This window comes from Dama dama, chromosome X, assembly GCF_033118175.1.
Source record: "Dama dama isolate Ldn47 chromosome X, ASM3311817v1, whole genome shotgun sequence".
In the NCBI taxonomy this organism is placed as follows: Eukaryota; Metazoa; Chordata; class Mammalia; order Artiodactyla; family Cervidae; genus Dama; species Dama dama.
The window spans coordinates 158,304,964-158,319,033 of NC_083714.1; the positions used below are offsets into that span (position 1 = coordinate 158,304,964).

The 14,070-nt window shown below is 37.4% G+C and overlaps 1 protein-coding gene across 3 annotated transcripts in view; it reads right to left on the reverse strand.

Annotated features, from left to right (window-relative positions):
• Window positions 1-14,070, reverse strand: part of LOC133053084 (U2 small nuclear ribonucleoprotein auxiliary factor 35 kDa subunit-related protein 2-like) — a 42,711-nt gene that overhangs the window by 15,301 nt on the left and 13,340 nt on the right. Inside the window, exons 3-7 of one of the 3 annotated variants that reach the window (XM_061137893.1) lie at window positions 10,477-10,555; window positions 7,312-7,420; window positions 7,002-7,082; window positions 3,085-3,123; window positions 2,381-2,499 (exon numbers count right to left, since the gene is read on the reverse strand). In XM_061137893.1, the coding sequence (XP_060993876.1) occupies window positions 2,381-2,499; window positions 3,085-3,123; window positions 7,002-7,082; window positions 7,312-7,420; window positions 10,477-10,555 (427 nt within the window). The remainder of the gene's footprint in view (window positions 1-2,380; window positions 2,500-3,084; window positions 3,124-7,001; window positions 7,083-7,311; window positions 7,421-10,476; window positions 10,556-14,070) is intronic. The other 2 variants (XM_061137894.1, XM_061137895.1) reach the window with 2 other exon arrangements.

A 14,070-nucleotide genomic window follows, 5' to 3' on the forward strand; every position in this document is an offset into this window, starting at 1 on the left:
ATGAATGGTTCTCAATTCCAGACATTTAAAAATATCTGAGACTTACACATACATAATTGGAGATGAGCCTGAAGAACATGTTTTAAAAGTTTTTCAGTGCCATGTGGCAATGAAGTTTATGTGACACAACCAAGAGTAGCCCCTGCTCACAGTAACTACAGAAAGCCTGTGAGCAGCAATGAATAAAAGACCCATTGCAGCCAAAAATAAAAATTTTTTTTAGAAAAAAGTTTTCTCAGATGATCCTGATGTAAATCGCCATTCAGGATAATTATTATTATTATTTTTAGGATTATTATTTTTAGAAACCTAAAAAGGTGAAGACAAGTTTAGGCTGAAAAAAAAAAAAGAAAAATCTTTTTTGAAGGAAAAAACTCACAGCAAGGATAATATTATGAATAAATATATAAAAGAATGAAAGTTTCATGGATTTGTCTATTCATTTCTGTTTTGGGGAATGTTATGAGGTGGCACTAGTGGTAAAGAACTGCTAATGCAGCAGATGAGGGTTCAATCCCTGAGTCAAGAAGATCCCCTGGAGGAGGGCGTGGCAAACCACTTCAGTCTTCTTGCCTGAGAATCCCATGGACAGAGGAGCGTGATGGGCTATGGTCCATGGGGTCACAAGGCAGATACAGATTTGTGACTAACACAAAAACAACAAAGATCATGATGAGATCTTCTCATGAAAGTGAAGTCACTCAGTCATATCTGACTCTTTGCGACCCCATGGACTGTAGTCCCCCAGTCTCCTCTGTCCATGGAATTTTCCAGGCAAGAGTACTAGAGTGGGTTGTCATTTTCTTCTCCAGGGGATCTTCCTGACCCAGGGATTGCACTCTTTACCATGTGAGCCACCAGGGAATCCTCTCCTCAGTATACATGTTATAATTATACTCCTTAGTATATAAACTGGAATAGTTAATTTAGTGAATTATTTACTATAAATATATGTATATTCTATTAATCTTCCTTTACCTTCAATTACTCTTAGTCAACCAGGGTCTTAAAACAATAAGTGGAAAACTCTGGAAATAACAATTCGAAAGTTTTACATTGTGTGCTGTTCTGAGCAACATGATGAAATACTATGCTATCTTGCACGATCCTGTCAGGAACTCCATCCAATGACACCAACCTGCTGTCAATAACAACATCAAACCAAAAACACAGTTTAAGGATCATCAAAGCAGATGATATTCTTTATGACAACATCATAAGAAGGCTAACTGAAGCATAAGACAGTCACCTCACTTCTTATCACATTATAACTGTTCCATACTATTATTACTACTACTCTATTATTTTAGTATTATTAGGTTCCCCATAGGGAAACCCAATTAGTAGTATTACTAATATTAATAAGTATAGTTACTAAGTTGTAATAACACTCTTACTGTGCTTATTTTAAAAATTATCTTTGTTATAGGTATGTATGTGTAGGAAAAAATGGTATACACTCACTTTGGTGGCTCAGGCATGGAGGGTGCTTGAAACACATCCCTATGGACAGGTGTGAATTACTGTATGTACTTTGAGCTGTTTATTGATAAATGAGTCAAATCATAAAAATCACAAGGGCATGGAATACAAATGTTCAAATATTTGTTAAATGGGTGAAGAGATCAACACTTAGATTTCCACATGCTTTGACTCAAACACTGACCCCAAAGAAATATGGAACAAGAATGGCTCAGAGCACAATGGGAACATTGATTATAATGAAAATATAACCAGACACTGACTGCTTGACCAGTGCCTGCACTCTTCTTTGTGCTTTCCATGTATTCACTCACAACAGTCTCACAACCCCCTTATAAGGGTGATACTATTTTTAATCTCTATTTTATAGATAAGGAAACTAGGCACAGAAAGTTTAATTTCCCCAAAATGACAACCACTGAAGCCAGTTTTTGAACCCTGAGGCTGACTATAATGAGAGTTGTTAATGAGTCTATTTTATCTCCATTTACTCTGATTTTGTTCCGCACACTTATTTAAAGCGAAGCAGATTTTAAAAGCTCACTTTGTAGAAGTGATTTCCACTGGAAAAACAAAGTCAGGGTTCTACGGTTCCTTGAAAGAGTACAAATGTTCTATTTTGCCCTTTATGTGTCCATATGGACAAATGGAAGCACAGGGTAGAGAACAAAAGAAAGATCTTTTTAAGGGATGGGAGGAAGGTAAAGGAAGCACCATCTGAAAAGTAAGTTAATTCTAACAAACAGTAGTGTACAGTGAACTGGAAAAGCATCAAGAAAGCAATAGGTGCCATATGATTTATACTTTAAACTAAAGATGTGTCTCTCCCAAAAGACAACTCAAGAACTTCAATGTTTGACTCTTTTTAATTCTGACCCAATAAAACATATTTATTTACCTATCTCCAAATCTGCAAGCTCCCGTTTTACTGTAGAATGGACAATTAGCTCGCTCTTTCTCCTTTATTCTTAATTCCATGGGCGGTTCTGGGTTTTGCCATGTAGCACCACCTTTTAACTGTGGAAAATAACCATGACTTTACTGGTGGTTTTAAAAATCCATCAGAATTAAAGGTTTAAAGTATATCTAAGATAGTTTCTTCAAAAATAAAAAGATTCCTAAAAGAATATACATTTAAGTTGTACCACACAACTGACACTCTACAAATAACTGTTGTGAGACAGTGGCTATGGGTCTCTCATGGCTCCTTGGCACTGTCCATCATCAGACACCACCCTGACTACCAGGAGCTGTCACCTAGGTTTCCCTTCTATCCATTCCGAAAAGTGTCTAAGGACTTGTTAGGGAACCACCCCTTTGATTTACTCTGATTCAAAGCATCCATCTGGGTGTAAAAATATGAGGCTGGTTACACATAGTTTAATGACTATAAACAAGTCCAGTCCAAGGGGGTGATTTTTGCTTTTGTTCATGAATTCATTTTTGTTGTTGCTGTTGTATAAATCACAGAGCCTCAGATGTGAATCCCACATTCAGACAGGATCTAAGAAACTTAACCTCAAAAGCAACATTACTGGCAGTAACTGTTTTTAAAGAAGTGTTCGTTGGTCTCAAAATTTTAATGAAAGTTTAAAAAAATACCTCATTTTCAGCCTGCCTCAGCATCTTCTGCACAGCTTCCTACAAATGCAAACATAGGACGAATAAAAATCTGAAAATCCAGTGTCACAACTAGTTTTTGTGGTTAAGAACCTCAATTTAAGATTTAAAAAACCCTATACATGCAAGGCTTCAGGTTCTTATCTGTCTTCTACAGGACAGGCCTTCAGAAAAGCTTTCAAAAGAATATAGGTGAAAAATTTTATTTAAATAGAAAAAGGAATAAAACATTATAGAAGTACTTTTAAAATACCCCTATAAATTTCAGAAACAAGTTAGTGTGTTTATACTCATATATACCATATACTAGTTTTTAACATGAGATATCAATGAGTATTATAAAATACAATGCTAGACACTACATCATAACATTTCATAAAAGCTAAAATTATTACATGAAAAGTAGCATTGCAGATGTGTGAGAGACTTCAAACTTTTTGATAAGGGAAAGTAACTTCTCCAAAACTTTAATACATTCCTAAAGTAATTGACAGTTGGATAAGTTTTAATCACATTAGACTTCTCTAATTACATAAAAGATTATGCAAAATAATTACATAAAAGACTTGATAAATCTAAATGGCATTTAAGAGTCCTCTATGCTCCACAGGAAATTGTGGCTCAGCTGGTTAAGAATCCACCTGCAATGTGGGTGACTTGGGTTTGATCCCTGGGTTGGGAAGATCCGCTGGAGGAGAAGGGAAAGGCTACCCACTCCAGTATTCTGGCCTGGAGAATTCCATGGACTCTATAGTCCATGGGGTCGCACATAGGCAGACATGACTGAATGACTTTCACTTTCATTTGGGCTGCCTTGGTGGCTCAGAGGGTAAAGCATCTGACTGCAATGTGGGAGACACAGGTTCGATCCCTGTGCTGGGAAGACCTCCTGGAGACGGAAATGGCAACCCACTCCAGTACTCTTGCCCAGAGAATCCCATTGACGGAGCAGCCTGGTAGGCTACAGTCCATGGGGTCACAAAGAGTCGGACATGACTGAGCAACTTCACTTCACTTCTTCACTTCATGCTGGACAGAACCTCTGTTCCCTCATTGATGACCCTCTAAATATCCTAACTCAGTAACAGATGTTGCCGTTTTCTTTGCTTACTCATTCAAACCAAACTCCTGAGAGCATGACTTGGACTCTCGCTTTGCCTTCCACACAACTCCCCTCAGTTAACCACAAGATGCCCCAAATCTGCGTACTTATCTTTGTAAAGCACAATTCTCATATTGGGCATGTGTGCTCAATCATATCAGATTCCGTGGGACCCTGATGGACTATACCATGCCAGATTCCTCCTGTCCATGTGATTTTCCAGTCTAGAATACTGGAGTGGGTTGCCATATCCTCCTCCAGGGGATCTTCCTGCCCAAGGATCAGTGCCCGGGTCTCCCACATTGGTAGCTCTTTTCTCTCCCACATTGGTTTTTTATCACTGAGCTACAAGGAAGATCCTCATACAAATCACAAATACATCATATCCTACTTGAAACAGCAGCCTTATCTTGACTCTACTCTTTTTGGTCATGTACCCTACCCCCAATTCTTTAAATAAAGTGATGAATAATTTATTAAAGGTTAAGACAATGAATTTCCATTATATTAACATGAAGTCCAAACTCCTTCCAATCCAGGAGGCTTTAAATGATCTGACCCTGTCTAGCCCTCTGACCTACTGCCTTCCTCTGCCACTTTGTTCTTTGGTCTCTGGGATTTAAAGACCATCACCTCCATTCAGCTCCACACTCAAGAATCCTCTCTGCCCAAAACCTTTCCCCCTGAGATCTTTGCACCCCAGAAACAGCTGAAAACACTGGCTTCTCAGAGAAATTTTCCATGATGATTTATCTAAGGAAGTATACCATTATTCCCAACATTCTATTACATCATCTTGTTTTATTTCTTTGCAACACTTAACCTCACTGCAAACTATCTTTTTCAGTAACTTATCATATAGCTCCCCTATCTAGCAAAGTAACATCAAGAGCAGGGACTTTATCTTTTTCACTTTGCTTTTCCTTTCACTTTATCCTTTTCTTTTCACTTTCCTACCACCATCAACAAGACAACTGTCAACAAGACAACAGTCCAGCATGCAGCAGAATGTATTTCTTAAATCTTCTTAAAATCTATAGTTAGTCCTCTGTATCTCCAGGTTCCACAGTTCAAAATATTTTGGAAAAACCCAACAAATTTCCAAAAAGCAAAATCTGATTTTGCCATGTACTGGCAGCTATTTTTGTACCTTTTACACTATACTTGGCATTGTAAAAACCTAAAGATAATCTGAAGTATCAGGGATGACTATACTATATGCTTTCTGCTTAATGTCTTCTACACTTCCTTAAAAAAAAGAAAAAATCACATTTAAAAAAGCCATAACTTTTGTCTGAACCCTGGACAACTCAAGTGAAAAATGCTCTACAGTTAAAATGAGAATTGATTCTTCTCTATAAACAAATTTAAAAGCTCCAAACTTCTTGTCCCCTGAAAATCCAGTGTGTTACAGCACATATCCACTCCACAAAGTAGTACTCAGATAAAAGTGCCTAAAATTTGCACTGGAATTAATGGCCTGAGATACAGAATACAAAGTTTGGGAAGGCTATTTCTACCCCATAATGACCAAAACACAAGCACAAATCCATTTTTCCCATTACATGGTGGTTAAAGAATAATTTTATGTAATTTAGGATTAGAAATACTACAGAAAAAAAAATCTGATGAATTCATTCAAGCAAATATGGGTTGTGAATTTTTGAAATAATCACACCATTAAGGACAGGAAGTCAAATATATCAAGTCAATTGTTTGAGCTACACATTAATCAAGTAAAGATTTAATAATAGTAACAAAAAAAACTACGTAACTCTTAAATATTCAGTAACTGCTTTCTTGAAATCAAATACCTCTTGGTGGCAGGACATAAGGAACAAAATAAACATGACAAACATATATAAAATGTCTTTAAAATGAGTCAACACATGCAACAGAACCTGAGTCACATCATTCACTAGAGAGATACAAAGGCTGTCTGCTTCTATGTAAAATTTTATTAGAACACAGTCACAGCTATATGTTTTACATTCTGTCATGGCTGCTTTGTAACACATGTAATGAATGGGCTGCAGACATTGAAACTTTTACTACTTCTCTTCTAAAGAAAAGTTTCTGCCCATTATAAACTGTGTTTCACACTGGGTAAAGTTGAAGAAAAACATTAAACTAAGACAGTCCTAACTGCTATTGCATGAACATAAAGAAAAACATTTTAAGGAAACTCTCTAGTGTGTGTCTGTACAAAAAAAAAAAAAAATGACATTTAAACAGCAAACCAGAACTTGCCTGGTGGTCCAGTTGTTAGGAATTTGCCTCCCAATGCAGGGAACATCCAGCCCTGGTCCAGAAAGATCCCACATGCCACAGGGCAACTAAGCCTGCAAGCCGTAACAATAAGCCCAGGCCTCACACTGCAACTGCTGAAGCCTGTGTCCTACAGAGAGACTGACCACTGCCACAGCTACTGAGGTCTTGTGACCTACAAATTGGGCTCCGCAATTAGAGAAGACAATGAAGAACAGCCCCTCCACACCACAATTAGACAGAAGACAAGCTCAGAAATGAAGATCAATGCAGCCAAAAGTAAACAAAATAAATAAATAAAAACAAAACAAAACCTCCAAGCCCTCCCATTGCTTACAGCTTCAAATCCATCATATAGCCCATTCACATTAACTTGCTTCAGTCGTGTGCAACTCTTTGCACTTCTACAAACTATAGCTTGCCAGGCTCCTCTGTCAATGGGATTCTCCAGGCAAGAATACTGGAGTGTGATACCATTTCCTCCTCCAGGGGATCTTCCATGTAATTATCCTCTAATGATAGGAATCACCTCTTTTTCTCTTTTCCCCTGTTGTTTCTGCTCCTCCTTTTCTCTCTCTCTTCTCTGATGTTCTTCCCATTTTTTCTTTAACTTTGTGTTTAAAGAGAAAAGAAAGATTTAATATTCAAAACCTTCACCACATGAGAAAAGTAAATTTAAAAAATTAAGTATATATTGGTCACACAAAGAATCCAGCTTTTTTAGAAGTTTTTTTGGTTGTTATTCTTCTTCAAGACATGTATTTCTTAATGTGAAAAAGTCTTTCATTAAAAGTTATCTTGACTGTTTAGCTAGCTGATTAATTTAACTAAAAGCATACCTCTTGTTCTTCCTTCAGTTTCCTAGCTGTCTCTTCCTTTTCTTTCTTTATTCTGAATTCCTCTTGAGCCTTCTGCTCCCTTAATAACCATTCATCATGTAAGTTTTGCCTATTGATATAATTACATAATCAAAAGAACTGGCATCATTCTACAAATACACACATTTACATTGTATATATTATAGCAAATAAAACATTTGGGGAATGATTAAAATGTCACTGAAGATTAATTTTATATAAAACCTTGTGCAAGTGCCAATAAAGCAAATAACAAGATCAAACTAAGACTTAGGCTTTCACATTAAAAAGGTATAATCCTTCAATTTCTATGCATTTTTAGAGTGGCAACTGGAAGACTGCAGAACTAGTAAACCTGCTATTTCCCATAAACTTATGGGTTAACTTGAAACAGTTAAGAGACTCTTCAGTTTTTGTCCCTAGGTTCCTAAATGACTAAAAGAAAAAAAATAAGTCTGACAACAATGCCAGATATTGGATATCAAATTATGAAAATGACATGAAAATCAAATTGTAAGTAATGTTGTGAATCAAACTGAGATCAATGATAAACAAGAAAAGTATATGTCATACATATAAGACATAGCAGATTAACATCCTTGGTTAGTAGTCATTTTTCCTGCAAAATAAATAAATAAATAAAAATAAACCTCTATTTTTAGTGTGAAAGTCAAAATTCTCCAAGCCAGGCTTCAGCAATATGTGAACTGTGAACTTGCAGATGTTCAAGTTGGATTTAAAAAAGGTAGAGGCAGAGGAACCAGAGATCAAATTGCTAACATCCACTTAATCATCAAAAAAGCAAGGGAGTTCCAGAAAAACATCTATTTCTGCTTTATTAACTATGCCAAAGCCTTTGACTCTGTGGATCACAATAAACTGTGGAAAATTCTGAAAGAGATGGAAATATCAGACCACCTGACCCGCCTCTTGAGAAATCTGTATGCACGTCAGGAAGCAACAGTTAGAACTGGACATGGAACAACAGACTGGTTCTAAATAAGAAAAGGAGTACGTCAAGGCTGTATATTGTCACCCTGCTTTTTTAACTTACATGCAGAATACATCATGAGAAACACTGGGCTAGATGGAGCACAAGCTGGAATCAACTGGAAGAAATACCAATAACCTTAGATATGCAGATGATACCACCCTTATGGCAAAAGTGAAGATGAACTAAAGAGATTCTTTAGTTGATGAAAGTGAAAGAGTGAAAAAGTTGGCTTAAAGCTCAACATTCAGAAAACTAAGATCATGGCATCCAGTCCTATCACTTCATAGCAAATAGGTGGGGAAACAGTGGAAACAATGACTGACTTTATTTTTCTGGGCTCCAAATTCACTGCAGATGGGGACTAAAGCCTTGAAAGCCTATGGTTTTTCCAGTGGTCATGTATGGATGTGAGAGTTGGACTGTGAAGAAAGCTGAGCACCAAAGAATTGATGCTTTTGAACTGTGGTGTTGAAGACTCTTGGCAGTCCTTTGGACTGCAAGGAGATCCAACCAGTCCATCCTAAAGCAGATAAGCCCCGGGTGTTCATTGGAAGGACTGATGTTGAAGCTGAAACTCCAAAACTCTGGCCAACTGATACGAAGAACTGACTCACTGGAAAAGATGCTGATGCTGGGAAAGATTGAAGGCAAGAGAAGGGGACGACAGAGGATGAGATGGCTGGATGGCATCACAGACTCAATGGACATGAGTCTGAGCAAGCTCCAAGAGTTGGTGATGGACAGGGAGGCCTGGCACACTGCAGTCCATGGGTCACAAAAAGTCAGACATGAATGAGAGACTGAACTGAACTGAACATATGGGGAAAATGGGCACTTTTGTTCACTGCTGGAGAAAACTACAAACCCAGAAGCCCTTTTTCTCCAGTTATATATACATATTCTTTGATCACAGTAATTTCATTTCTAGATATTTTCCTAGGAAGTAATAGAGAAATTATGAAAATTATGTAAGCATAAACGCTAACTTAAAGTTTTGTATAACAATAAAAGGGTAATCTTATTTTCTTTTTAACGTACTATGATCTTAAATGTATATCAGTAGAGAACAATACACAGGTAAAATATGCTATATCTATACAATGAATAGCAGGTTGGTTTTAAAATGGGTGGATTAGACTTCTGCATTGATATTGAAAGATATGTATTATATAATCAGCAACAAATTTATGTAAACACATGTCTAACTATCTTTGCACTCAGACATTTGCATTCAACTTTTTGTAACAAAGGCTCTCTATGAATATGAGGTATTTATTGATGCTGTTTCACTTGTCATCTTCTTCTTTGAATTACTTGTTCTTTTGCATAGACAATGAATCAACTAAAGCACTGAAAAATACTTTGGTTAAAAATATTTTATACAGATTTCATGAGAAGGAGTTTCAAAAGGGGGGGAAATATATGTATACCTATGGCTGATTCATGTTGAAATTTCACAGAAAACAGCAAAATTCTGTAAAGCAATTATCCTTCAATAAAAAATAAATTAATTTTAAAAAGTAAAAAAAGTGTTATACAGGTTTTAAAAATACCAAATATATCCTTTAAAAATACCATATACATTAAACAGTAAGGCATGATTATTATTAATTTATCACTAAATAAGAAAACCTCATTGGGAGAAAATAAGTATGTCCTATATTAGTAATTTAAATAAGCAATAAACACATTAAAAACATTTACAGAAACAAATTATATAATAATTCTTTCATTTAACAGATGAGGAAAGTGAACCAAAAAGATTAAATCCAACACATAAATAAATGCAAAGAATCACATGTAGGACTCTGCATTAGACTTCACAACCTATGTCACACTGACAATTGAAACAAAGGCAAGTTCTCACCTTTAAAATTTCTCTTGGCTTGCCCTTATATTTACGTTTTTGAAAAAATTATGTGGCATATCTTCCCTTCTCTGAAAACTAGAACTCCACACTTTATTCGCAGAAGTCTTAAATTTAGAGCAAAATTAAGGGAAAAATACAGAATTCCCTCCCACACACTCTTTACTCCATAAACGTATATCATTCTATCAGAGCTGTACAGATTTTAAAAATCTGTATTAATAAAGTCTTTATCATTTCAAGTAAAATAACCGAATATACTTTAAGTTTTTAAATCAGTGCTGACCTCTCTATCTCCAACAGCTTCTCTTCTTCTAACTGTTTTTCCATAACAGCAGGATCCTCCTCTTCTTTTTGTGACAGTTCTGAAGGAATTTAAATGTTTATTAAGCTGAATACAAATAATACTTTGGTCAATGATGCAGGAAAATCTTTAAATGTGAAATTGTTAATGTTTATAATAATGGCACACACCAGTCTTTCTAAACCTGCTAATAATAAAGGCTTTAGAAAGCAGAGTTTTGGACAACTGAGGCATCAGAAAATTAATGTAAACAGTGGCTAACACCCTATTCTTTTTTTTAATCCATGGTTCAGAATACTCACAAAGATGTTGGGGGAATGGGATGGAACACAGACATTCACAAAAGAAAGACAACTAAAATATACAGAAATCATTTTTTAAATACTCACTACAAAAATGTATTTAGATAAACAACCAAAAGCACTGGAAGAAGTTATTAGGCACTGGATGCTTATATCATCCTAAGATGATGCCATCTGGTCCCATCACTTCATGGGAAATAGATGGGGAGACAGTGGAAACAATGTCAGACCTTATTTTTTAGGGCTCTAAAATCACTGCAGATAGTGACTGTAGCCATGAAATTAAAAGACGCTTACTTCTTGGAAGGAAAGTTATGACCACCCTAGACAGCATATTAAAAAGCAGAGACATTACTTTGACAACAAAGGTCCATCTGGTCAAGGATATGGTTTTTCCAGTGGTCATGTATGGATGTGAGAGTTGGACGGTGAAGAAAGCTGAGCACCGAAGAATTGATGCTTTTGAACTATGGTATTGGAGAAGACTCTTGAGAGTCCCTTGTACTGCAAGGAGATACAACCTGTCCATCCTAAAGGAGATCAGTCCTGGGTGTTCACTGGAAGGACTGATGCTAAAGCTGAAACTCCAGTATTTTGGCCACCTCATGAGAAGAGGTGACTCATTGGAAAAGACCGTGATGCTGGGAGGGATTGGTGGCAGTAGGAGAAGGGGATGACAGAGGATGAGATGGTTGTATGGCATCAATGACTCAATGGACATGGGTTTGAGTAAGCTCTGGGAGTTGGTGATGGACAGGGAGGCCTGGTGTGCTAGAATTCATGGGGTCACAACGAATCAGACACGACTGAGCAACTGAACCGAATTGAGCTGAACTGAATACAATCCTATATCATCCCAGGGACAAGTATTTAATTTAAAGGGGAAAAATGTACTGTTACATTGGCACAATCTAACAAGCAACACCTTTGTGTTATATATGAATTTACAAAGAGACATAAATATCTAGACCAAAGCATTTCATCTGTGGCTGCTTCTTCTGCTCACTCATTCATGTCTCTCTTACACAACAACTAAGAAGTCTTAAGTCCAGAATGTCATGGAAGTATCTGCAAATTTAAGAATGTTGCATGCAATTTCAGTAAACAAAGAATGTTGCTCACCATCTAATCAGTGGCTAGTGCAACTGCTCCCACGGTGCAACCCACTGTGTTCCTTAGATAACTAAGGTCCATATGTAAGGGATAATTTCAATGAGCCCTGCTAACTAAAAGCTGTCACTTATGCAAAGTTCATGCAGTGAAAAAAGTCAATATTTTAGTTGACAACTGAAGACAGTTACTGGCCACCTGCTTCCACAAGGACTGCATCAATACCCACTGCAATGACTGACTGTCAACACCCTTGGAAAAACTTTAGGACGCAAAGCAGAAATGATAGCTATGTTTTTTCTAGTTATCACGCTAAGAATGTGAGAGTTGGACCACAAAGAAGCTGAGCAATGAAGAATTGATGCTTTTGAACTGCAGAGCTGGATTAGACTCTTGAGAGTTCCTTTCACTGCAAGGAGGTCAAACCAGTCAGTCCTAAAGGAAATCAACTGAGAACATCCATTGGAAGGACTGGTGCTGAAGATGAATCCCCAATACTTTGGCCACAAGATGGGAAAGAGCTGACTGGCTAGAAAAGACCCTGATGCTGGGAAAGACTGAAGGTAAAAGGAGAAAGGGGTGGAAAAGGATGAAATGGTTAGATGGAAACACCAATTTTATGGACATGAGTTTCAGCAAAACCTGGGAGACAGCAACAGGATAGGGAAGCCTAGTATATGGCAGTCCATGGGGTCACAAACAGACACAACCTACTGACTGAACAAAACAAATGTTGCAGGGGCGAGGGTGAGGGAACAAGTCTTCAGATGGCTAGATGTTTTCAGGAGAGGATTTTATGAGCCCAATTCTTCTTCTTCTTCTTTTTTTTTTTTTTTTTTTTTTTTTGAGCCCAATTCTTCTATCTTCTCATATCTAAAGACCAGGATCTGAGGCTTCCCTGGTAGTTCAGACAGTAAAGAATTTGCGTGCAATGCAGAAGACTCAGGTTCCATCTCTGGCTCAGGAAGCTTCACTGAAGAAGGAAATGGAAACCCACTCCAGCATCCTTGCCTGGAGAATTCCACTGACAGCAGAGCCTGGAAGGCACAGTCCATGGGGTAATAAAGAGTCAGACATCACTGAGTCTAACGTTTTCTCTTTTCATGGTCCAATGGAGAACACAAAGAATCTGGCCTAATCTTTTAAGGAGACTATTATGTATCCAGTATCTCAAGAGAATCTTAGAACTATCCTATAGATTAAATTGAGAGTAAAGCCAAGAAATAATATCCAAACAGTGGAACAATGATCCTGAGGGCAATTTATAAATTATGGAAGCTGCCCTTTCATCACAAACTTAATGCGTTGGGCCAGAAGGATTTAACTGTATCAAAGGAGGCTCTTCAGTGAAAAGATTCTGCTAAAGCAACAGCACAACCTGAACACAGTTTCTTCTGAGCCCAATTTCTTGCATCTTGTCATAGTAAAGAGGCAAAGTGAAAATTTTACATAACCTCCTGCTCGTTCTGCCTCTATAACTCAGCTTGCCCCTTGCAAAGTCTGGATCATGTAGGTCACACAGTCTCAGAAAGTGGGGACTTTATAGGGAATACTAGGAACTGGAGCTTATCTCTCTCACCCTTACCCTGCTCTTTGCAATTGCCCAGCCCCTGCAAACCTGTTTAATCAAGCCTATCCAGGTCAGACATCCCCCTCCTCATCTTGACTGCTGTTCCCATGTGTGCAAAACCCCTTAGTTTAAACCAGCCTATTAACAGCTAGTGTTGCCCACCATAATCTGTCTATAAAAACTCTGTAACACCTTTGTTCAGGGCTCAGAGCTTAGAGTGTTAACTCCTCTAGGTCCACCGGCATAATAAACCTGAGTTCTCCAACTCTCCAAGCGTGGTGCTTGGGTTTCTTGATTACTTGTTTCTGCAACAATATCTAATGAGTATCTACTCCTCATGACTAGTTGTAAACTTCTATCAAAATGGATATACCCCTCACTAAAGACATATAACCTCCCTCTGTAGAGCAGTTCCTTGGAGGGATCATCTGAGAGGGTGTCTCCCAGAGTACAGTATTTATTTGCCCCAATTAAAACTGAACTCACAAAACAAAAAACAAAAAAACTGAACTCACAGTTGCCTACAGTCTTTCCCCAGTTGATGGCCCAAATTCTTGCATATTCCTAAACACAGAAAACGTGCCAAGATGATTA